The sequence below is a fragment of the Apis laboriosa genome, unplaced genomic scaffold (assembly GCF_014066325.1).
Source record: "Apis laboriosa isolate Shangri-la unplaced genomic scaffold, ASM1406632v1 scaffold22_cov146, whole genome shotgun sequence".
Classification (NCBI taxonomy): Eukaryota; Metazoa; Arthropoda; class Insecta; order Hymenoptera; family Apidae; genus Apis; species Apis laboriosa.
In genome coordinates this window covers 729,194-755,526 of record NW_025222414.1, presented here as the reverse complement: position 1 = coordinate 755,526, position 26,333 = coordinate 729,194, and the positions used below count along the sequence as shown (strand labels likewise).

The 26,333-nt window shown below is 41.7% G+C and overlaps 1 protein-coding gene and 2 non-coding genes across 7 annotated transcripts in view; 2 read left to right on the top strand and 1 right to left on the bottom strand.

The window, feature by feature from the left end:
* Positions 1-1,631: 1,631 nt before the first annotated feature.
* On the top strand, positions 1,632-1,703 carry Trnac-gca. Its single transcript has one exon. It is a non-coding gene; the product is annotated as a tRNA-Cys (tRNA).
* A 3,938-nt stretch (positions 1,704-5,641) lies between these two features.
* On the bottom strand, positions 5,642-5,715 carry Trnat-agu. Its single transcript has one exon. It is a non-coding gene; the product is annotated as a tRNA-Thr (tRNA).
* Positions 5,716-12,670: 6,955 nt separating this feature from the next.
* Positions 12,671-26,333, top strand: part of LOC122713128 (LIM/homeobox protein Lhx3) — a 37,857-nt gene continuing 24,194 nt past the window's right edge. For 3 of the 5 annotated variants that reach the window (XM_043933292.1, XM_043933291.1, XM_043933297.1), the window contains exons 1-2: positions 12,671-13,394; positions 19,864-19,908. In XM_043933292.1, coding sequence (XP_043789227.1) covers positions 13,142-13,394; positions 19,864-19,908 — 298 coding nt within the window. In that variant the 5' untranslated portion in view covers positions 12,671-13,141. The remainder of the gene's footprint in view (positions 13,395-19,863; positions 19,909-26,333) is intronic. The other 2 variants (XM_043933296.1, XM_043933293.1) reach the window with 1 other exon arrangement.

Here is a 26,333-nt window from a genome sequence, read left to right as displayed (position 1 = left end):
TTATAATTCATTACATTCACTTTATTGCGTATCTACGTTGTATCTTCCTAATATTAACATTGAAGATCAAACGTTACGATGACTAACAATTGCAACTATTATTTTTCAATTTTTATTAAAATATTTACATTATATTATATACATTATAAAGAAAAGAATAAATTCTAAGAAGCGAAATTTGGAATAAATTTTGTTTAATATAACAAGTAGGAACAAATTGAATTTTCGCTTGCTAGCGTATTTAAATATGGTGCGCAATCAATTTCGAAACTTTAAAAGATGAACAGAAGGGGTGGCAAAAGGTGGGTGTGAGTTATATCGTGACTGTTTTGATGGATTAATTCGCGAACCGAATGGAAGGCTGCAAAGACCGACTTCGGCACTGTTGAATTCGTTTCATTTTTTTTTTTTTTTTTAGGCAAAAAGCTATTAAAAAACGACTCACCGATATATCAATTTCTTGAATTCAATTATTATTGCCTGATAATTGTATATAGAATTATCAGAATATCGGATAATAGAACATTTACACTTATCGTTCGATAGAAATTCGAGAAGTGTGCAAAAACTTCAATTTCAATTAATGATTTTATTATAGATATTTATATGTATACATATTTTTTTCATTTTTTAAATTTTTAATTAAAAGAAAGCAACTTGAAATAACGATATTTGAATTGCAATGGTCGTATAAAATTTTTTTTTTTTCATTTTCAATGATTTTCAATTAAACTTGAAATTGTTTATTAATATCGCATCAGAAACGATAAAAGGTTTAAAAGGTTTCTTTTCGCGCAATTAAATTGTGCGTTAAACTTCGATCGATAATCGTTTGTTTCGATAAACTATACATTATAGTTTCAAAATATAACAAACATACATTAAATGTAAAGATTAACTTACGATCATTAGATCGCTTCAAATCATTATTCACAACTTATACACCTGACAAACATTAAATCAAACGTGAAATCCGAGAAAGAAAAGAGAATAAGTTATCCGTGTCAAGTTTGTGCCTTTGAAACGAGTTGACGAGTCACAAGTCCCTTTTGAAGAATCTCGTACCCTTATGGGGCCCTATAGACATCGATTCCCGACCATGTGTGCCTTAGTCACGGTGGCATATGGCTAAGTCATGAAGCCACTAGGTGGTCCTCGGTATATTACTCTACCTGTCGCCATCCTTGCCTTTCGGGGGATTGAGCTCATGGCTATTTGTATGACAACAAGAGCTGTTTTTCAACTGCCCTATGTCAGTCATTGATAACCTGCAATTACTATAAACTTTATGATTGTGGATACCTGCGATCGCGCTCATTTCTGTTCAAACCCATTTTAAATTAAAATAAAATTAAAGTAATTCGTAATAAGATGTAATTTACATCATTTAAACATTTGAAAATTCTTAAAGATGCAATTCTTCGAATAATTGAATTTCATTCTAAGCAAATATTATATATATATATATATATATGTATTGAAGCATGATTGGAAACATAAATATTAATTATATTTTTATGTAATATAATGTTCCATGATTGCTTAAAGATGTATAAAATTATGTGTAAAAATTAAAATCGATTATATAGCGTGGTAGGTTAAGAAATCTATCATTAGAACACTTGTCAACTGGGGGTATAGCTCAGTGGTAGAGCATTCGACTGCAGATCGAGAGGTCCCCGGTTCAAACCCGGGTGCCCCCTTCTCCTAATTTTTTCTCTTTATTATTTCGTACATTTCTACATTTTTGACATTATTTGTCAATTTCTCAAAATACTTATAATTATCCTGGTTTAACATATCACTTTATTTTTTTCAATTTTGATTCTTCGTAATTGATCAATATCATTTTAAACACTTTAAACATTTTAAACATATTCCTTATTTTAAATTACATATATGTATATATATATATATATATGCTAAAATTATTGAAGAGTATCATTAATATTTATAAAACTAAATAATTAAGAAAATAATATATATCGTAATTCGAAATATTAATAAGATAAAATTTAATAGTGATAAAATAATTAAACATATCCAAGTGAAACACCAAAGAGTACGATCTCTATCATTTTTTTCTTTTTTTTTTTTTTGAGAAAACTTCAAAGAGTAAGAGATATTACCAGAATGCATCGTCATAAGGACAAAAGGATCGTTAATCAATTCAGAGGGCTTCTAACCGCACTAGATGAATGTTTGAAGCAAGAACCACCTGCTCCTGCACTAAACGTTAAATCCCTAAGATCCTGGAAATATTCGACGAAATCCATGAAATGCCCGCAGTGCTCCGAATGATCAGGCCAATTGGCCGATTGCCAAATGAAATGTATATCCGGCATAAGTCTCTCCATTTGACCCGTTTGTCGTATTTACGTTCGTATGCTCTCCTGTATTGCTTTACATACTCGTCACCGTATACTATATTTACATGTACATACTATGTAAATATACGTACACGTAGTAGTATATTATTCACATAATATACATAAAATAATATGAATATATAACGTGTATGTAACGGTTATAATATATAATTAATTTATTTCTTCCTTGCCACGTAACTTGTAACAATTCGATAATAATCGATAATCGAACATGAATGGCTTTGACGAGTGGCTGTAATCTTTGATAACAATAATAACGTAAATCATTATCACGAATAACAATACAATTGGAATAAAATGAAAAAAACATTTAAAATAATTATTTCTTCAAATCAATATAATGTTAATTATCTTAACTTTGAAAAATTGTGAAAAATAGAAAACTTTTGAAATTTTCGCGATAACTTTTTTTTTTCTTTTTTTTTTTTACATACAAATAGTCGGAAAGATTCAAAAATTTTTTGAAACTGAGATATGAGATTTTTTTTCGTATTCATACTTTCGTATTAACTTCGATCGGCCCTCGAATTAAGCTACTTTATTCCATCCTCGATAATGTATCAGGATATCATTGCAATGTGTACGCGTTTCTGCGTAAGTCAAATGACAGATGGGACCGCGCTAATCCTCCATTATCGTCTGCAATGATCAGCCCTGCATCGAATACAATACTTTCGATTCACGGGGCTTAGGGATCCACCCCGTAGCTGGTTCGGTCGTTCACGAGCAGTCAATCGCTATAGATCGATCTAGCCATTCTAATTTAACGAGCGATATGTTGGGAAAAAAAAAGCATCGATTCGTGTAATTTTATGGTCAGGTGTTACTCGTTTTTTTCTTTTTTTTTTTTCTTTTTTTTTTTTCAGTCGACTTGTCATTCTCGTTTCAATTTAGGATTAAATGGAACAAAGATGTGTGAAATAAAATTGGAAAATTTCCATTATTATTATTATTATTATTATTATTATTATTATTAATATTTGACTTCAATTATTTTAATTTGACGAGCGGTATTTATTATATTTGTAAATTCGCAACCCCCGCACGAGCGCGATCGGATAGCACGGTACAACATGGAAGACCAATGCAAACAGTGGCTTACCACGTGCGATAGGTTCAAAGAGCAGGATCCTTGCTTCCAACCACCAGCAAGGCGGTAACAAAGGGTCTTCGTCCCTGAGGGGTTTCTGCGTTTTGTCCTCGGAGGATTGTCAGTCTCACCCCAGCCAATATTACAAGGGCTGAGCGTTTAAATTATTCATAAACAGTCGAGTGATTTGTAGAATATAACTTACTATTATATGCGCTATAACGTCCCCGCTGTATATTCGATTTCATCTCGACGAGTTATAAGATCTAACACTTTGTCGCGCATAAAATTATTTATTCAAAAAAGGAAAAAAAAAAGGAATGATTACAATTGTACATTTGTGCATTTTTGATGAATCGACACGAACAATGTTTTATCTATTATTAGATTTCTACGCTACGATGAAGTTTTTCAGTAATGTCATTCGGATTATTAAAAAAATTAACTTCGTTTAAAAACGCGTCGATATAAGAGAAAATTACGTTCGCGCGTTCGAAAGAATTGAATAGACGACCCTAATTTAATTTCCCTTCGTTTCCTTACGGTTCGGAACGAAAAATCCCTCTTTGTTCAGAGGGAATCCAAGATGGGAACCAATTCAGAATTCTGCTGACCAAAGGTAACGCGAAAGAGAAAAGTTTTCCCGAAAGCAAAAAAGGAATGCGCGATATAAAAGTTTGCGGACCATTGTTTCCGAATTGTTTGCTGAATCTCAAACTCTCTTCGAGCAAATACCGATCGCCATTCAGTTTCATCGTAAAATTAAAATTTCACTATCGCGAATATTTTTACCTCGTTTACAAGAAAATTAAATTAAATTAAAAAACCCATTCTCTCTCTCTCTCTCTCTCTCTCTCTCTCTCTCTCTCTCTCTCTCTCTCGTAAGAAATAATTTGATTACTAATAAATGAGCGCACTTATTTTCGTTTCATCGTCAATCGATACGCCGCTCTTTTCCAGTAACCCCCTTTCTCGCGAGGAGGAATGTATCCTGCTATATCTGTGACATTCTATCAGTTAAACCACCCCACGTCGCGCGGTGATCTAATTTAATTGACACCCTAATAGCGAGCACCCTGCACGACCGTTAGAGTTCCGGGTACGGTGGCTCGTGGAGCGTTCGAGGAGAAGGATGAAAATATAAGGGTGGTTAGCCGGGAGACGCATGGGGCGAAGACAATTGAATTTCATGGGGGTTTGGCCGCTTAACCAGCTAATTGGTTTGTTCATGTTACTGCGAGTAACATGTTACCAACTCTATCGGACGTGCTCGCTCTACTTTTTTTCACCTATCTTCTTTCCCTTCCCTCCCTTTCGATCTCGAAAGAGAAGTTTTAAGAGAAGTCGATTTTACAGAACAGAAATAGGATATAATGAAAAGTAAGATAAGATATATATACTCGAGATATCTTCTATTCGTTAGACAAACGGGGGAGGGGTGGCTGAAAATATAAATAGAAATTGTAAATTAGCCCGAATCGAGGCTCGCTATGTTTTTCTCAGAGAGGGAAGTGAAATGAATTCCTATTGGCCGCGCTATTCCACGCGGGCAAGCCGCTAAGAAGAGGAAACTGTGCCCCTTTATGGCATTTTCATGAAGTGAATATTTAACTTTACGTCTTGCGGGTTAAAAATGCTGACCCGCCGGCAGAGGTTTAAAAAGTTGGCGAAGTACCGAGATAAAAGATAACGGTTGATAAAACTTGCTCAAAGTTCCGCGACAGACTTTCTGGCATTCGCGTTAGGCGCGTCGAAATTACACCGTATTCTTCCAATTAAAAAGTTTTCCTCGCTCCTTTTATAACCAATCATCGAGACGTTCCATCACCAATTTATCCGCGATATTATCGTACAGATATTTTATATCATTGTCGAATATAATTCTAATTGCTGTCTCAAATTAAATTTTTCAATCGCACGGGATATTCGTATCGCAATCACTTGTTACCACTAAAGATTAAGGAAAACAAAATTAACTCGTAACAACATTATTTATAATATTTATTTCACACAAAAAAAATGCAAGGGAGATATATTTATGGAAGGCGATCTTTGTCAAGGTACAACCAAAAAATTAGTATACCGATGGCTTTTCTTATCGTGTCTTGATATCGAATAAAGAAGTAGGAAAAAAAAATAAAATATTTGGATCACCAAACCAAGGCCCCGGAGGGATTCGAACCCTCGATCTCCTGTTTACTAGACAGGCGCTTTAACCAACTAAGCCACGGCGCCGTTGAAACGTGCTGAAATATTTATATATTTTAAATTCGCAATCGATAATTTATAAATAACATTAGATACATATACATATACGACAATCAAGAAACATTATTCCCGAACGATCGTAAAGTTTTTACAATGTTTTAAACTCGTTGAAACGCTGAAAATAACGTTTTACGAGACTAAGTAAAAGGAATACGGATCCGTTTCCTCGATTTATCAATCGTTGATTCGCTTCCTTCTCGTATCGAAAAGACTCGTATCAGAATTCTCTGTCTGAATCATTTAACGCGCTCATCTCTAATCTCGCGTATTACGTTTCTTCAATTTCAGGACCGCCTCTTTTGTGAATGGTTAACGAGAAGTTGTAATCAAGCTTTCTCAAAATCAAAAGATTTCCTCGCGATTGGCACGAAGAAACGGATTAAAGACGTAGCCCCGGGCGAAACGGTATTTCCCTTTCGACGAGTTATCTCTCTCGTTTACTTCGTTAACGGCTAAAATAATCCGTTGGAACTCGTGGATTGCTCCGACTCCGTTAATTTCTCATTGATCCCGACGAAAACGGGACTGGAGATTCTATCCAACCTCGAGTTTTTCGATCCATTAAATCCCCTCCGCTCCTATACATCCTATATATATATATATATACAGCAAGTATCTTGAGTTCAGGTATGACTCGTGTGCTACTCGTGATTAAATAAATTTCTTGGCGAATATTGTTCGCGAGGGGAGGGGAGGAAAAAGGAGTGGAAGGAGAGGCGTAAACAGAATCTACGAGAATTTGGATCGTATGCGATGTTGTCGTGGGAAGCGCGAAAAAGTGGTGGGACCAAGAGAATCGAGAAATATAGCGGAGGAGATGGATGTATGGATAAAGAGTAGACGGGGGAGACGAGAAGACAGAGAGAAAGAGAGTATCGGGTGCTCCTCGTAAATTCTCGCGAATGGCTTCAAGTAAAATATAGAGGTGGCTACGTTCCGCATATGTCATTCCTGCTCTTTCTCGCTCACTTTACGAATACTCGCGGACGATCACGTACAGACGGATGTGTTTCAACCCAGTGCTTCTCAAACTTACGTTTTACGGGTTAAAATCGGCGCCGGTATATATATATATACGCGATCGATCGTGATCGAGTGAGTATTTCGAGGATCGATTTCGAGGAATTTTAAGAAATTTTAGGAAAATTCGAAAAATTCGCGTTAATGAAATATCGGTTCGAAGAAATTGTAATCGCATTGCGAAAATTATATAGCATATACATAGCATTCGAAAATTCGATTGCTCGAATGTTGAAATCGAGGATCGATTTCGAGGAATTTTAAGAAATTTTAGGAAAATTCGAAAAATTTGCGTTAATGAAATATCGGTTCGAAGAAATTGTAATCGATCGCATTGCAAAAGTATAGTATTCGAAAATTCGATCGCTCGATGTTGAAATCGAGGATCGATTTCTCGAAATTTTAGGAAAATTCGAAAAATTCGCGTTAATGAAATATCGGTTCGAAGAAATTGTATTCGATCGCATTGCGAAACTATAGCATTCGAAAATTCGATTTCTCGATGTTGAAATCGAAGATCGATTTCTCGAAATTTTAGAAAAATTCGAAAAATTCGCGTTAATGAAATATCGATTCGAAGAAATTGTATTCGATCGCATTGCGAAACTATAATATTCGAAAATTCGATTGCTCGATGTTGAAATCGAGGATTGATTTCGAGGAATTTCTCGAAATTTTAGGAAAATTCGAAAAATTCGCGTTAATGAAATATCGGTTCGAAAAAATTGTAATCGATCGCATTGCAAAACTATAGCATTCGAAAATTCGATTGCTCGATGTTGAAATCGAAGATCGATTTCTCGAAATTTTAGGAAAATTCGAAAAATTCGCGTTAATGAAATATCGGTTCGAAGAAATTGTAATCGCATTGCGAAACTATAGCATTCGAAAATTCGATTGCTCGATGTTGAAATCGATATTAAATAATTCCTACATCATACAGGAATAGAATTTCATCGCTGGACGGTATAATAAATCGAGGATCGATCGAAGCAATTAATACCAATTTTACTCTCGAGGATTTGTGAAGAAAATATTCTTTTCTTTTTTAACTTAAATGAGAAACTGGAGATGCGCGAGAAAAATTCATCGCTCTTTCGAATTCTCTTACGAAACTTCGTTCGGAGACGAGACTCGCGCCTCTGTCTGTTTACCGGTTTGAGAAACTCTGTTCCAACTTACATAAACGGTGGTGGCGGTGCATAGGTGGGCGGAGAAGGAAAGAAAGAGAAAGGGCGAAAGAGCGAAGAGCAAATCGTGGGGACATTTCACACGCGAGAGAGCACATGCTCGAGCCAGTAACTGCGAGGTACATTGGAAAGGACAGAACAAGATGTGTGCCCGATGAAAGTACATTTTCCGGTTGTGTACCGGCGCCGGTGATACGATAGGATTCTTCTTTTCCATTTTATTTTTCGAGACGATCCGAGCTTTTGACATTTTCATTCCAATGTATATATATATATATATACGCCTTGTTTTCTTTCTCTTTTCTCCTCTGTATAACAACGATTGATTGGCATTCTTTGGAAGGTTTCGAAGGTTCATAGAATTATAGAAATTAATCGGTTGGATAGATACGAACTCACTTTGCTTATGAAATCTACAACAATTTGCAATTCGATGTAACGTGAAAAGAAACTCGAGCGATAGTTTCTATTCATCCAAGTAGAAATTATTCCGATGTATCGTTTTTTATCGAATGATCGGTGGAATAGGGACGGTGTTGGAAACGTCGAGGTGACCCATGATACTAGGAAGTAGCACAAAAAGAAAAGAAGACCGCGAAATAAAACTTGGAAGTAGAGACTGGCCAGGCTGCGATATCAGTTTCCGCGAAATAATTTTTCCCTTCGGTTTGAGGAGAATAACTGGAAATATGGTTCTTTGGAGGCGAGACCGATCCTCCGGCGATCCGCCGGTGCCGATGCGAGGAGAGTGAGAAACTGAGGAAAAAGAGAAAATAGAGAGAGAGAGAGAGAGAGAGAGAGAAAACAAGCATAGTAAGCTCGAAAAGCTCGAACAGCTCGAAAAGCTCGAAAAGCCCGAAAGAGAGTGTCACGTTTCCATGGAAACCTGGTGGGGCAACTCCGCCTCTGGACTTGTCGGTTCGATATCCTCTCGTCTGCTCCCTTGCTCCAACGTCAACGTGTTCCACATTTTTCCAACCCGGCCTCGCCAAGCATTTTCCCCGCTGCTTCGACGGAGAGAGAGGGAGAGAGAAAGAGAGGGAAAGAGGAGTCACCGATGGCGGAGCGGCGATCCGAAAAAAACCTCTTTTTTCCACCGAGACGCTTCGATACTTTCGAAGTCGTGTTCCACCAGGACCCTCGCCACCTACCACTTTCGCGCTCATAACCCAATTCCTTCCCACCTTGCGACCTTCCTACGTCGGTATTTAAAACCGAACCGAATGAATGAAACGGCAAGGAAGAATGGAACCGATTCCTCCGTTCATTCTCGAATCCATCCCGCGTACATATTTTTAAAGCAAACCGACGTTCAAACCAAGACCATAACAAGCGTGTTGTCCCTTTTCGAATCTTCGAGCGAATTTTCGAATTTCTATTTTTCCCGTTGGAATTCTATTTTTTCCGTTTCGACGGGGCGAGAGTTGATTTAATTAAATTCGAGGGGGGGGGGCGCGATGGTGATTAAGCGGGAGAATAAATATGGATCGGTGGTCGGCGAAATTTCGTGGGGGGGATAAGTTGTGTGGAAAGTGGCGCGCGCAAAACGTGGTAAAAGCTAACGTTGGCGATATCTCGGCCGGACGTGACTGCTGGATGTCAGTCCGAGGTCGAGGAACGTAGGTTTAATTTCGTTGAGTGCATCCAACGGGTGATCCGGACCCTGTATACCCCTCCCGATACGAGTCTATCCGGGGAACGTGTGCATGTAAGTCGTTATGCGCGCGCGTGCATTCCAGCGATGGCCACTCGCGATGCACCGCCTCCCCCTCTTCCCCTTCCAACCCGAGTCCGCACGAGATTCGCGTTTTCGAAAAGGTCGTTGCGTTCCGATCACGTTGGGGAAAAGGAAACGCGCCACGTGACACCAGCTTTCGCGATAAGAATCGGTGGAGGGTGTCAAGATTTATCACGCGTTTTTCGGGTTTAGAGGTAAGAATCGTTCAGAATGATACACCTCTCCTTTTACGGTTGAAATTTCCGAATCTCGCCGGTTCCATCCGTTTTCCACAAATTTAAGAAAATTTAAGAAATGTCTCTCTCTCTCTCTCTCTCTGTCTCGTAAACGCGCGCGTAAACATTGGAATCGAAAAGGGACACGGTTTCGAGTTTTTTCGATCGTTCGATCCGGTCGCGCGTACCGCAAATCATCGCGAAATCTCGTAGCAGGATATTCGGGAATTCGGGATATCCCCCGCGCCGTTTCTCGCGCGCACGAGGGAGACGAGCGGCGGCGCAAGCGTGGCAACACGGAGAGCGCCCCACCAGAGAGTTTCCCCCCTTTTAGGTGCGAGGTGGCGGTTCGCTCGGTGGCGGGCGTCGATGGTAGGGTGGAAACCTCTCCTCCGGCAGGGCGATGCACACACAGTTTCGCCCAACGTTCGGAGCCACCTCCACCTTTCCACGCGTCCCTCCAGGTCCCTCCAGCCTTCCGTTCCTCCGCGTCGAAGCCAGGAACCCCGCGAAACCGGCTCCATAGTGCCGCGCTACCCGCTAATCAAATCGCACACTCTCGAGATCCTCGCGCCCGTCTTTCTCCTATTCTCATCCTCGACGACCACCGAGCTCTCCGTTATCTCACCGGTGCGCGATCGGAGAGAAGAGAGAGAGAGAGAGAGGGAGAGAGATATGTTCCGAGGGACGGCGGATCGGACGCTGCATCGTCGTTGGACGGAGGAAAGCGAGGAAAAGCAGAGGAGCGGAATTGAAAGGAAGGAAGATCGGGTCGAAGGGCTGGTCGTCGGTTGGCTCGTCGTAAAAGTGGAGCGATGTTGAAAGGGTGAGCGCCTTTTACGGGCACCGTGTCTCCGCGGGAGATCGTAAAAGGACGGGAGAGAGATTAATTCGGGGGAAGGATCGAAACGTCGGCGGACGGAATTCGAAGGATCGGTAAGAAAAATCGGTGGAAAGAGAGATCGAGGGAAGAAAGTCATTGTCAGTGGACAGAGCGGGGGATAATCATCGGTGTGGCGGGTGAATGGAGCGGAGCGTCGCAGGCCGATGACGAGGCGGGGACGGGTGCGGCGCGGCCGATCACCGGGGGAAAAAAGGGAAGGAGAGCGTGGCAGGACGAAAATCCCGATTCAACGGGCGTGGAATTCGCCGTTTCTTACCGGCCGGTGCGGCGCGACGCGAATCCGCCTCGGGATCGGCGCACGAAAACAAGGCCGGGGAGGAGGATCGTCCCAAACCTATCGCTGCTACGCGATCCGTTCCGTTTTTCTCTCTATCGGCATTCGGGATTTACATTCGGGTCCGGTCACGATTTCCATCGACGCGCGTGTAAAAACCGACCACGGCCGCCCGCCGCTGATCAAAGGCGAACGGCCGGGATAGACGCGCCTCGCCTCGCCAACGGATTAGAGGATAGAACTATACGCGCCACCGAGACCTCCTCCTGATCTTTGTCGTTCCGCGTCACCGTCCTCGTCCTCGTCGTCGTCGTCGTCGTCGTCGTCTTCGTCGTCGTCGTGGTGGTGGCAAAGGACGTGGAAAGGAACCACGTTGAATTTCGTATTAGGATTGGAACGCGAAAGGAACAAGAGGAATAAGAAAGGCTGTAGCCTTTAGAGGTGGACGTGGATTGTCATTTCGTCGCATAAATCCGTTCGCGCGTAATATATGGGATCGATTCGGAGAAAGGAGGAATTCGAGAGAAATCTGAAATCTCGCTCTGGTATCGATTGCAGGATCGACCCGACGGTTTATCTCGATGTATGCGCTTTGTAACCGATTGTGAAATCGTCGAGCGCGAAGAATAATGAAAGAGGAGAGATAATCCCTTGGAGACGAACAGAGAGATTCGCGCGCGATAATTTTACGGAGGAAAGAGTGGCGCCATTGGAAACACGGGCTATAGCTAAGGTTATGGTCGAGATAAACCTCTCGCTCGTGGACAATACGATAAGCGACGTGGACCGTCGCTCCGGATCGCGAGAGGGACGCAACGAGTGCGCGGCTGGCTTCGGGTCCGCTTGGACCGAGGTCGAGACTCGAGCTCTAGTCCAGTCCGATTCCCCGTCTCGAGCCGACGATTCGCGCGTCCCGCCCGCGAAATCTCGCCGAAATTTCCTCCTCGTTCGTTTTTCTTTTTAAAGAAAAAAATCCATCTTCGTCCACCGATCGTTGCCTCGTCGTTGCGATTATTCCAATTCTCTCGTTATTTCGCATTCGAGATAAACACTTTAGGAAGAGAGGATTCTTCCTTTTGGAAAGAAAGGACGAGAAACGACGACCGACGAACGTCCGACCGACTTCGTCCACCGATCGTTGCCTCGTCGTTGCGATTATTCCAATTCTCTCGTTATTTCGCATTCGAGATAAGCACTTTAGGAAGAGAGGATTCTTCCTTTTGGAAAGAAAGGACGAGAAACGACGACCGACGAACGAGATTCCGCGCGCGAGTTTCTCCCCCCCCTCCCTTCTCCCGGTTATCGACGGAAACTCGTTATTTACCAACAAGCCGTTCAACCTCGGCCTCTTAAACGAGTCACGCTCGTAAACATTGGTAAGTGTCGATCGCGATACAAAGTCGCGATATATATATATACATAGAGGAACGAACGAAACGAAAGTGGCCGGATAGATACCGATACGGATCGTTGAATCCGACGAGCAACGGGGAATCGTTCTCTCCCCAGGCAGGCGGGCAAAGTCATCGGAAGGTGAGAGAAGTAAAGAGGCTCTCGATCGCCATCGGCGTGTCTCGCTTGGTGACGAGATTACGAAGGAACTTTGGACGATCGAGCGATAAAAAGAGTGGTGGAGGAGCCGATCGCGTGCTCGGGCGGAGCCGCGCAATATCCGGAAACCGGGGAACTGGAAGGAACGAAAGCGCGAGTGGCGGGATCGTCTCGAGGCGTCTTTTTCTCGATCGCGCTCGTTGGTGAGAAACGGAAAGTGGTGGAAAGTGGAAAGTGAAAATACCAGGGGATCGCTCGATTATCGAATAATACGGCGTCGTTGATCGATGCTGAGAGGGAGGCATCCGTGGTGACGTGGTGCGCTCGGAGCTGAAAGAGGATCGAACGTTGTTCCCGCGACTTATCCCTCTCCGATTTATACTGGAGCTGTACTTGCCGTACGCACCACTGCCGGGGGGTGGCGGGATCCTCCCGGCGGTGAGCAGCGGGCCTGGTTCAGGAGGGTGTCGTCCCGTGCTATTGGGTGGCGTCGATCTGTCCATGTCGGCGGCGGTGCAACCGGTCGCCACGCTGCCCACGCTGCCGAGTTCCGGTCCGCCGCCGCACAATCCTCTCCACCACACGGCCGGGGGACTGGCGCTGCCGGTCATGATGCCGCGGCCACCGACCACCGCTATGCCACCCTTGGGCCCCTCGTTGCCGCCCTCGCACCAGGACGCCGCCGATTTGGCCGAGGCTGCCCCCAACCAGGACGTCCTCCTGGCACTCCTCGCCAGGAACAAGAACTTGGAAGGTAAGGATTCTTTTCTTTCGCCACCGCCACCCTCGTCGCCCCCCTTCCGACCGAGCGCCCGTGTTTTATCGTTATTCGCATTTCGAAGAATGCGAATCTCTCCGCGATCCCCTGCTTTCGCCGGAGTCCGATCGAAGTCATCATCATCGTCGATCGAGTGGAGACGCGATGGAAGCAGGAATTGGTCGCTTCTCGTATCCGACGCGTGCTGCGTTATCGTTTCGTTCGAGATCGTTGGAAGGAATTTGTCGATTCTTCGCCGAGATGCGTGGAATTTGTCCGAATTGATTACGGACGACGATTCGTACAAACGATGAAATTGCACGAGGAATCGGTGTAATCGGAATTATAACGTCTTTAACGAAGTTGGAACGAACTATTCGAACGAAATTCGTGAAACGACGCAACAACGTTTTTCCGGATTGTGCAACGTCCACGCACAATTTTTGAAACCATATTCGAAGATTAATCGAGACCGTTTAGTCTTATTAGAAAATTATTACAAATTGTTATCGTGGAGGAAATGTCGCAATTTTCGTAATTTTATAGAAACATTTGTAAGATAAGAGGTTTTAGTAATCTAATAGTTCAGTCGCTATCGCGAGTTCTTGTAATATCGGGTCAAGTTAAAATTTTTGTGCTATGTTACGCGAACAGTAGCGCGATAAGAATGCTCGATCCGAATGTTCGATAAGATTAATGTCCAGCTTGAGAACGAATGATCGTTACATTTGGCCCACCTTCGTATCGATCTCGAAATATCCGGTTTTTTTCCTTTATCGAGAAATTTTTAATCCACGTAGTATTCCTCGAGATATCTCGAGGAAAATATATTCGGTAATATATAAATAAATATTCCCGAATAAAAAGGTCATATTATAGGATCACAGTTGTTTCAAGATCGAAAAAAGATCGAGACAAGTTGATTATATATATATATATATATATATTTCTTTCTCTATTATCTTTCGCGTAAATGCAGTTTGCGCTTTTGCGTGTTCAATATTTAAATATCGGATAAGTAAATATTAAATAAGATTTCGTGTCGGATAGATGTATTTTTTACGCTCATAGTTATTCTTCGCCGTAATTCTTTAAAATTTTCTCCTGCATCTTTCGCACTTGCTCCGCGAACCAAGTTATCGCGTGTATTATTTATGCAGTCGATCTCGGTGAGTCGAAGAAGGCCGAAGATTTCTTCAATTATGAATCCACCTATTCGGAGATTCCTTCGTTTCATCGCTACGTCCACAAGTATCCACGTTTTCGATTCCTAAATAATTTATACCGATCAATTTGAAAATTATACGTTAAATATTTCACGCACGATTAATATAATAATAATATCTTCGAATAATCGGTTTCTTCATCCCGAATATTAAGTTTCAATTCCAAAAATATGATATATCTCTACCAATTTTTACCAATTTTTACTTTTATTCAATCTTAAAGGAAACCAGTCGAAATGCTCTCTCCTTTCTTGAAATTTACACGAGTTTACGTATCTATCTTATTAATTAATTTTCAACGAAAAATCTCTCTCTCTCTCTCTCTCTCTCTCTCTGAGATTTATAATCCCCATAAAAATACCCAATTATATTTAAATCTGGAGAAATCTAAATGGGTTAAGGTTCGAATCGGAATAGAATTTAGAGCTCACGATTACATATCGCAACGTTTGAAATTGATTCGAATGATTTCTTTTTTCTTTTTGGTAGAACAAATTCACCGCAGACAATTGGAAACATTGTCGGTCAAGTTGGTGGAGTCGTTTCTTCACGATAAAGGGGTAGGTGTTGGAATAGTTTGGCGGGCCCCGCGTAAAGGTTTTGTTAAAAGGGCGCGGTGAGGGTGGTGGATATTTTAATAAGGTAAGTGCTGCAAGGCCGGTTGCTATGCCATTGGGGCGGTTTAATCATGTAATGTGTTCGGAGGCTCGGCCACCCCACAATCAATACGGTATTGCTTCGGGCACGATAGCGAATGTGCTTAAATCTAAACCTAAATCTAAACTTGGGCCCAAACAGCGGAACCTAAACAGTTGCCCTTTTCCAGCCCTTTCTCGAGCGTTCATCCTCATTTTCGTACGCGAATAATTCTCATAAAATTGAATCCCCGAAAATATGCGGAAGAAGGGAGATGAAAATGGTCGGGCGAGAAGATTTTTTCGGCCAGGAAGACGAGGCAAAAGTGGTGGCGCTCCGACAAAGAGTGGAAAGCTCCAATGAGGTTGTCAAGCATCCCCCGAGTAAATAGTAACCATAGGAAACGGAGGTTCGCGGCGAATGGCAGTCGGACGGATACAGGGGTGAAAAGAAAATGGCGGCTGGTTAGAGGGCGCGTAGCGTTCGAGCGCGGGGGCGAGAGTCGGCGGGAAAACGAGGATGAAGAAGAATTCTTGGTACTTTTTCTTTTTTTCTAAGGGAAGTCGAGGGAAGGAACGACGTTTTCCTTCGCTCGAGGAATCTCTCTCTTTGAGAATCTCGTCGAGGATGTGTGCACGCATCCGTGTGTTTGTAACGTCTTTTCCGTTTCGAACTCGAAGCAATGGAAGCCGATGATTCGGAAGATTTGCTCGTATTACTTCGAGGAGGCTTGCCGAAAATTTCCTTTCGCTTTCTTTCATCGACCCTCACTCGCCTCTCCAGAGGATTCTTCGACAGAATCGAAGTTTCGTATTTTCGTATACGAAACGTGCGCAGAGACGAGATTTATCGTTTGAAAGATATTAAAAGAACAGTGATAGCAATAATTATTGTAGCGTTGTGAAAGAAAGAAGAGTGAAAGGAATATGAGAAAAGGAATGATAGCCGAGGGGAGGAACGTTAATGGTTGTTTCACCGCGCATCGATTAGAAGCGGCGAGGCGAACGGTAAATTTTCCGACGTAATAAAAAGTTGGCCGCTCCTTTTTCTTTTCGTATAAAAGGAGGAAGAGCGTTTTCCCACCTACATCTCTCTGCCGGCGAAATGGTGGCGGGCCGGCGAGAAGGGAATTGCTTTCCAAGTCGAAAGTTTTCTGCGGTGGCGGTGGTGGTTTTTCCTATTTTTTTATGGCATCGCCGCACACATCTCCTCCGCCACCCGCCCACACGCCCGTGGAAACCCATGGAGGAGCGAAGCCCCCAGTGGCTATCCCACCCTTTTATTCCTCCTCCTCTCTTCGTTTTCTCCTCACGACTTCGCCTCCCTCCCCGAGTGACCACTCAGCGTGATACATCGGCCTGGTAACGTCGTTAAACACCGGTTATTAACTCGCTACGACCAGTCTTTCCGTCTTTATGAGGAAAAATTATTGGATCGGTTATCGATACTGGCTATATATATATATACATACGTATCTTTCTTACGATCTCAGATTGGCTTGATTTCGTTATTTCGGGATAGCGTTTGAATTGCGCTCGTCTTTGAAAATATTTATTAGAGTACGCGATTCAAAAAATATTTGACACTTTCAAATATCGAATATATATATAACATTATACGTAAATATATATATATATAATTTGGCAAACAGTCGTTCAATCGTCTGATAAGATACTTGTGTTTATTATCCGTTTAGATTTGTCGATAAGTTTGAAAACAAAAAAAAAAATCTAATAGATTATCTATTCGAGAATTATTAGAACGCAAAAACTCTTACTATTTATTTCGTACTTTCGTCGAAATTACCCGACGAATGATAAATTCACGCAGCTTGAAAGATCAAGGTTCAAAAATCTGGAAAACCTTGTTTTAGCCAAGTTAAGGTTAACCTTAACTTAGGGGGGATAGGAGGATTCTCAGGAACGACGAGGATGGATCCTTGGAATTTAATCCACCGCGAATAAATTTGGATGAGTATCGGGCGTGGATAAAAGTGCTACGTACTCGACTCGTGGACGAATACACTCGTCGAGTTGGTTGGAGTAAAAAGTTAGTAGTGTAAAGGTCGACGAGGCTGGTTTCCATCGGGATCCTGTCGCGAGAATTAATGGGACGATAAAACGCCGCGAGGACACGGAGAAAAACGAATGGCGTGTAAAGTAGCGTCTGGGAAAGGAGGAGGAACCGTTCCTTCGGCCACGCGTCAAACGTCCAGGCATCGAGTTACCCCTCGTCTCTCTCACCCTGTGCCCACGTTACGTCGCCACCGACTTTTTTCCTCTCGTCACCGATCCACCATCCATTTCCGGGTTCACGTTTCAAATAGATCAAGGTTTGATCGATAGTTTTATTTTTTTCTTTTTCTGAATCGATCTTTCTTTCGACCTTTCTTTTTTTTCTTTCTTTCTTTCTTTCTTTCTTTCTTCTTTTTTCTTTCTTTCTCTGATCCTTCTCTATACTCGTGGGATCGTGAAGTGATCGTAACGGTGAGTGTGAGTTTTTTTTATTGTATTTTTCGTGTTGTCCAGACCAATAATGTTAATCGTCGTTTTCTTGCATGTATGTACAAGTGTATAACGTATCACGGAATGGACCACGTAATTCGATTATCTCGATATATATTCTCTCGTTTCAGTTGTCTCGTTGAGAGAAGGAACGTTGAGTTGCGTTTCGTGATCCATTCCGTAATTTCGTTTTGTGTGGAAAAAAAAGAAAAAAGTACGACACTGTGTTATTTGAAAAATTATCTTTCTTAGATGTAAAAAAGATTTAGCAGATTGATATTCGCAAGCAAGCGAGCAAGTCTAAGCGAAAAATCACATAGTTACATGCATGTTTCGTATTCTATAAAACGTTCTCCTTCTGTCGATAAGGCGCCGCGACAAGAGTCGACCTCCTTTTCAGAAGCATCCACGCGAGTTGGCACATTTATTACTAACGTTGAGATAACGTTATTACACTATGATCTACAGCCATATGTCATTGATTCCGAGCCGATCGTCTAAACAGAACTTCTTCTTCGCGAGATAAGATTAGAAATTTTGTTCGTCATCGCTACGAGAACGCTGAACTTTGATTAAAACGCGTTACGCGTCTTAAACAAACAACGTACGATTCCCAATCCTATAAAAATAACGCGTACGAAATTTATTCTCGCCTACATTTTTTATCAATTATAATTACAATCCAATATGTAACAAGATAAATCATCTAGTTGATCGATCTTTGTAATTTCGAATCGAGTTCCTGATGAAACGAGAAAGAAAGAAAAAAAAAAAAAAAAAAAAAGTCGCACAGTTATTGAGATCGAGATTTTATTTATCGCGATATACGAGCCATCGTGTAGATAAAACGAAGATCCAGATAAGAAGGAGAGATTTAAAACACTCTAACTGGATTAATAACCCAACCTTCTCTTCGTAATTTATTCGAAGAATTAAAATTCGTCAACATAAGTGACATAAAAGAGGAGAACGAGAAAACACGCTGTTTCGAACTCTGTTTGTTTCTACTCGAAACAAAGTTGCGGAAACTTTCGATTCGATCACGAGTGGAAACAAATATATCGGTCGATGTATTATACATATACAGGCAAGGACGAAACACGGTGTAATCCGAAACGTTACACCGAAAGCTCGAGGGGGTTGGCGCGCGCGTACGTGGGAACGCGTGACTCGGGGCTTGTTTTCCTCGTAGGCGTCGTGGATCCTTTCGGGTTTTGCGGCTCGGTTTTTCGAGCCGATCCTCCGTGTGTACACCGCCGGTTTTTCCGCCGCCACGTGACTCCGCGATGAAATTTCGGTCGGCAGTAATCACGTGCATGCCCCTCCTCCCTCCCTCCCTCCCTTCCCCTCTCTCCTCCGTGGCCACGCGTCCCCCTATTGTTGCGCGAGTTTACGCGATCGGAGATTAAGTGGCTGTTGATGGGAACGAAAACATCGTTTAAACCGAATAAACTCGCGCCCATTTCGGATGGGCCACGATTTTTCGTACTCGATTTTCGACTTTGAGAAGGAGCAAGAGAAAGGATATATAAGATAGATACGATTTCATTTTTTTTTTTTTTTTTTTTTTTTCTATGTGGAATACACGCACGTAAGAATGATAGTAATATTAAAATTGGGTAAAAGGAAATCGAGGATGTTGCACAGGTAGGTCCAAGACGAATGAATATGCGCGTTTCTGGGTAAATTATTTATGATCGCGCCTCGGGGAAAAGTGTCGCCGAGTTGACAATGCTCCATAAAAACGTTATGGTGCCGGCAGGATAAGCTGGCGTATTGTCTCAGCGTTTTTTGAAATCTTACGATAAAACCGCAAACGAGACAGTAAAGAAACCGTATTCGTCGGGATATCAACTTCAGTGTAGCTTATTTATTTTGTGCAACTACCGGAGGAGATATTTCAACGCCTTTTTCTTTTTTTCTTTTATTCATTTCTTCTTTATCTTTTTTTTTATATATATATATATTTTTCAATACTTTTCGAAACTCATTTTTTTTTTCCTTTTATCATTTCGTTCTTTTTCACGTTTACTTTTTTACGTTTAAGTTTGATTTCCTTTAACGAATTTAATTTAGTTTATTTTTTTCCTTTTGTTTTAGAACGGAAGATCGAAACACCAAGCTGTTTTCCGATCAAGGAAGAACGTGAGTCTCTTTTAATTTGATATTTCTTTTTGATTCATCTCTTCGTTTTTCCTCTTCCTTTTCTTTTCTTTTTTTTTTTTTTTTTTTTATTAAGTTTCTTTTCCTAAGTTCTTTTTCCATTCGTTTATTTACTTTGTCACATTTATTACACATGACTCATCGATCGATTATATCCTTTTACTTACGAAAGTTTTACCATTTTTTTCAAACGTCTTAAAAAGAAAAAAACCAACTGGTCCGCGATAGGATGGAAAAGCGGGAGCGATGATCCTCGGTCAAGCACCGATCCTTTTCCCTTTTCGAGTGGCTCGTATCAAAGCTCGCTCGTATGAAGGGCTGGAAACATTACGTACAAGTCCATCGTTCCTATCCCATATGTCGTGGAGGACGCAGTGTCAAGCGCGGCAGTTGGTGCTACACTCGTCCTACAATAGTATTGTTACGTGCGTTTAGAAGGTTGGCGTTTCGAGTTGTTTATCATCCGATCCTATCGTCCAAAGTTTCAAAGCCAAAGTGGTACCACGATTCTTCGTGGAAAATGCGGGTGCCTCCAAGTCAACCCCCTCTCGAACCTCTTTCCATCGAACACAATTATATCGGCTGTCTCTCGACTGCCCTCTCTGATGAATTTCTCAAAGCAAGATCTTTATCTTGCGAGATGAGGAAGAAACAAAATAGGAAAGAAAAAATAGCGCTCTCTTGCGCTTCTTCGAAAGTCGAAAGAAGAAATTGAAATGAGAAGAGAATGCGGTTTGCGAATGGAAATAAAAGTCAGTTTTGCGACTTGCAAAGGGGTGACACCAATGGAGCGATCTTACGTGGTAAAAAGAAAGCCGCGTGTTACGGTGGCGCGTGCATATTCATTGGCGCACATGGTGGCAGAAGACGGGGCACCAGTTGTTTCGACACGCTCCTGCCACGTGCGGCCCACGTGACCGCCCGAACGAGTGGATTGTTCATTCCAACGTTTTCCTCTGCCGCCAACCTGAAAGAACATCGGTCTTGCGTCGCAAACACGTCATAATGGAAAGTAATTGATAAAACACGAGGCGGCTTGCCTCCAGACATCGGGATTAGATGATTCACATTTAAAGAAAGATCGATCGAATATATTCGATCGAATATTGTAAAATTTATTATTTGTCATCGAGATAGAGAAATTTTTTTAAAATGTTTTATATTCCAGCGGGTTAAAGTTAATGTCTGTTTAAAGTATTTCCTCGTAAGTGAAAAAAATAATAGGGCGGGAAATTGGCGCGGCGACGTTTACGCATCGAATCGATAATGGTGTCCACAACTCCATTAAGATAATTGTGCGGCCGCTTTATTTCTCCTTCCATTTGTTCATCTATCCGTCCGGCTATCTGTCTCGTGCTGCGCGGGAACACGAAATGCAGAATGGAAGGGAGACCAACAAGCCCAGTCCTGGGAGAGCGAGTCTTGAAAGTTGGCCGGTGGAGGACGGAGAGGCCAGTTTGTATTACGCCGCCCGTCTGACCAAGATGGTTTCATTATACTGTCCAGACGGTGGGCATAAGAATCTTCAATCCAACAACTCAGACGTCTTCTCGACGTAACGTCGTCGTAGTAATGTCGGAAAGTAATGAAGAAAATAATTATAATTATTTTTATATACAGTTTAATTTCTAAGTTTTTCAGAGTTTAAGAGAAGGCTTTCCAATTTCCTCGCTCTCTTCTCTTTCTCCCGAGATCTTCTCTCTCGGATCTAGGAGGAAGGAATAAAAAAAAAAAAAGGAAAAAAGAAAAGATATCTTTCGATTCGTGGATAAATTCGTCACGGTACGGTAAATGTAATCTCTTTTCGAATATATAAAAAAAAAAAAAAAGAAAAGAAAAAAGAAGAGTAAGAGGGAGAGGAGGAAATGTATAGATATCGCGTGGCGAAGAATCACGGGACGGGAACAAAACTTCTTTTCGATCGCGACGAAAAGTCGGTTTGAAAGGACAACGCAGTTGAAATGGTACTCGCGATGAGCAACACAATGTGCAGTTGTCAAACATAGAAAATGAAACGGTATTGTAACCGAAAGCAGTGGGGGAAAGGCGGAGGGAGGGGGAGGGGAAGCTGCAAACAAAGCGCCTTAGCTGTTAAATAGCTTTTTTCTTTCTTTTTTTTTTTTTTTTTTTCTGAACACCGTTCTGGCTGTCTTCGATCGAGTGGTTTGGCTTAAGAGCATTGAACGGGTCACGTGTCGACCCGTGTCCACCGGATGTCATGGTTTTGTCGCGTTTAACGCCTCTTCTGCGAACCATTCACTACTCGGTAAAGCCTATGGGCGTTTCCTTTTCCGCCCAAATGATCGACTGATTCGTAACACGCGTGAAACGAGGCGCGCTCCTTTTTTCGCAAAAGATCTTTGCGCGCACCATTTAAAAAAAGAAAAAAAAAAAAACTACGAAAATGCAGAAAAAACGCCTTGCCCTATCATCGAATCTATATATTATCCTATATATATATATATATATATATATATATATATATATCGATGTGAAAATCCGAATGAATTTATATATACTCAAGAATTTTTTTCACTTAAAAGAATTCCATATTCTTCCACGATCTATAAATATCAATTAGAGATGACGTCAATTTACCTTGTACCAGTTCTCTTCAATGAATTTTAAAACTCGGTGTACACAGTTGGAGAAACTGTAAGATGAGAGGAAAAAGGCCAAAAAGGAATGGAAGAGAGAGAGAGAGAGAGAGAGAGAGAAGAACGTAGAAACGGTACCGGCAACACCATTTTTACGGAAAAACGGATCTTCACGGACGATTACGCGGTAGAAGTATGGGAACTGGGCTACGGGACGTCCCGATTCGCCCATAAATCTACCTGCAATTTGCAATGCATGCCATGGACACCCGTGAGGCATTCCTCTGGAAACACCGCCCGCCGCCCGTCCTTCGTATTCGTATCGTGTACGTAGGTGTGGCACGCCAAGTATTGTCGCGCAAAACTGTTTTCTGTCCACAATGGTCGGTGACAAAACCGCGAATCGGTGACCGTGATGGATCGCCGCTTTTCTATTATACACTATCAATACCACTGTCCTGCTAAAACTAGGTAAATCCACCCACGAATTATTCGTGGTTCGTCACTACGTAATTCATCGATCATTGTCCCTCGTTTTTTTTTTTGCCTGCTCATATCATTCAAAGGTGAAGACAGTTGCGACTCACGTATATTTTAAACAGAGACGAAAATTTGATTCTCAGAGCGGGATTATTTCCACGATGCAATTTTTCGGCAATCGGATTTTCTTTCGATTCAACTATCTTATATCGGACGATTACGATAAACGTAAGGTTTTCCATATCCAACAAGGGGGGAAAGAAAAGGCGGATATTATAACCGTTCATTCGAATTCTATTCATGCACGCACGAAGCCCCGCGCAAGCTTTTCATTTCTTTTTCCGCGGGGAGAATTTCTCGAGCTTCCATTCATTGTTGCGTTAATAATAATCCTGAAACGGATTACTCGAGTTCTCGATTTCGGCGCTTAATTATCGGCCCGATCGATGACGATTGAACGAACGAAGAATGAATTGGCGAAATTTACATGGAAAGAGGAGTAGTATCGATACCGCATAGCACATATATATATTTATATATATGCGAAAGAAACGTTATGAGAGCACGTTAGAACCTAAAGGAATCCCAGGATCCCCCCCTCTCCCGATACAAAAGAGAAATACGTCCTGCTGACAAGTCGAAAGTCAACGCGCAGAAATCTGTGAAAGAAGAAAAACATATCGTCCCCTAATAGCCCTCATTGACGAGAGGGACGGACTCCTCTGTTTTCATTTCAATTTCTACCCCTTGGTGGCTGGATCCTTTCTCGAGGCCAGATGGCGTACGCTCCTCTCTCTCTCTCTCTCTCTCCTTCCCTATCCCGTCTTCTTCCTCTTTCTCGTTGCTCTTTGAACGCGCGTGGCGCGCACGGCCGTAGGCTCGCCAAGCCTATATGGTAGGTGGAGAGATCGAAATGATTGAACATGTCAATGTTTGGCTTGGCTTACACCGTGGCCGTGCCTGTAACGTGGTTAACGAATCGGTTTACTTTCCCGCGGCTTAGCTCGCTTTTCCTCGCTCGATTCGTCTCAGAATATCGTTTCTCCACGATAATTCGAAACGAAAAATTAGAAACGAAAAATTAGAAACAAAATTGTCGTTTATCTTTTTTATTTTCGGTTATCTCTTTCTATCGGCCAAGCGGTTTCTTTTTTTTTTTGACATTTTTTTGAGAAAAGAAAAGGAAGATCGAAGCTGGTCCAATTCAATTATCGTGGCTATCAGAATATTGTTTCTCCACGATAATTCGAAACGAAAAATTAGAAACAAAATTGTCGCTTATCTTTTTTTCGTTGTTGCATCGAGAATCGTGACGATTGTGAAAAAAGATTCTTGATGGAAAAAGAGTCACAATTGGGATCGGCCAAGCGGTTTTTTTTTTTTTTTTTGACATTCGAGAAAAGAAAAGGAAGATCGAAGCTGGCCCAATTCAATTATCGTGGCTATCAGAATATCGTTTCTCCACAATAATTCGAAACGAAAAATTAGAAACAAAATTGTCGCTTATCTTTTTTTCGTTGTTGCGAAATCGAGAATCGTGACAATTGTGAAAAAAGATTCTTGATGGAGAAAGAGTCGCAACTGGGATCGGCCAAGGTTTCTTTTTTTTTTTGACATTCGAGAAAAGGAAAGGAAGATCGAAGCTGGTCCAATTCAATTATCGTGGCTATCAGAATATCGTTTCTCCACGATAATTCGAAACGAAAAATTAGAAACAAAATTGTCGCTTATCTTTTTTTCGTTGTTGCGAAATCGAGAATCGTGACGATTGTGAAAAAAGATTCTTGATGGAGAAAAAGTCGCAACTGGGATCGGCCAAGTTTTTTTTTTTTTTGACATTCGAGAAAAGGAAAGGAAGATCGAAGCTGGTCCAATTCAATTATCGTGGCTTGTGGCCACGGGATCGGAGGAAGGGGGAGGGATGGATATTTCGAGTGTTTAAATTTAGACGAATGAAATAATAAGATCAAACGGTAAATATCCCCGATGAAAGGCAGCGGATGCAAACAAAACTTTTCAGACGAGGGTGTGCTCGACCGCGTCGCTTCTGAAAATACATATCGCGATCCTCCCGGGGATCCCCTCCCCCCCGCTGCTTCGTATCGATTGTCCACTCCTCCTCTCTACCACCATACGAGAGAGAGAGAGAGAGAGAGAGAGTTTTGGTAAACAGTTATCGCGACACGAGAATTAATATCGGGCCCGGTTAATTGGAAGAGATAACCGAAAATAACCGATTTCGCCACCGATTTCTCTCTCTCTCTCTCTCTCTCTTCATCCTCCTTCCATTAGGGATGGCATCTCGTTTAGACGCACACGCGTGGGGACGCATACGCAATTCGAATGATGTTTTTCATTTCGAAATTAAAATATTAGGACGAACGTGGAACGAAAGTCGAATGTGGGGAAATTGGAAATTACACGCGATATCGACTATTAAATTTATTGCTGCGCGTAGCGTTATCGTGTCTATCTTCTTTGTTCGATCTCGTTGTTTTTTCTTTTTTCGGAGAAGATACGAGATAGCCCGGTTTTCGTTGGGAAAAACTCCTTTTCTATTCTTTTTTTTTTTTGTTCTTTCCATTCCTCTTTAAAGGGAGTGGTGATATTTTTTTTTTTTTTCTTTTTTGTGAGAATAAAGTAACTGAAATGTAGATATTGTAGATATTGAATATTATTCGCAACCATATCTTTTTGCACCGATAACGGATCTTTACTCTTCCACAGATAATTTTCTACGGATAATCTGTAATTTTATCGGCCACATTTTTCTTCTCTTTCTTTTTTTCTTCTTTCACCGGTTTCTCTAGTATAGATTTTCTAATCGATATTTTTCTTTTTTTCGTACAAAAATAGCTTCCATAATCGACAAAAGCCTCCGCACTCGACTCCGTAACACCGATATTAACTTCTCATTTTATCGCATTCATTCGAGGCAACTATTTCAAGGAAAACGATCCGCAAAAGCGTGCAAAACGACGATTAACCATAACCATAAATCGCGTATCCATAGATATCGCGTTTCACGGATTAAATCTCGAACACAAACTTACCCAAAAACTGTATACCCCTCTGTATACATGGACGAAGAATCGAAGCGCCAGTATTAATAAATAAGAATCGAATTCAATCTGGATTCGTTCGAACTCTGATTTCGAACTTCTTCTGGGAGGAGGAGAAGAAACGAGGCGAGAAGATTCTCTTTTTTCTCTCTCTCTCTCTCTCTCTCTCGGGCCGAGCAGAAGACCGAGACGGAGTTGAAAGTCATCCCGTTAATTAGAGGGATCGTTGGAACAAATCATCGCGGGGCAAACCGCAAACCCCATAATT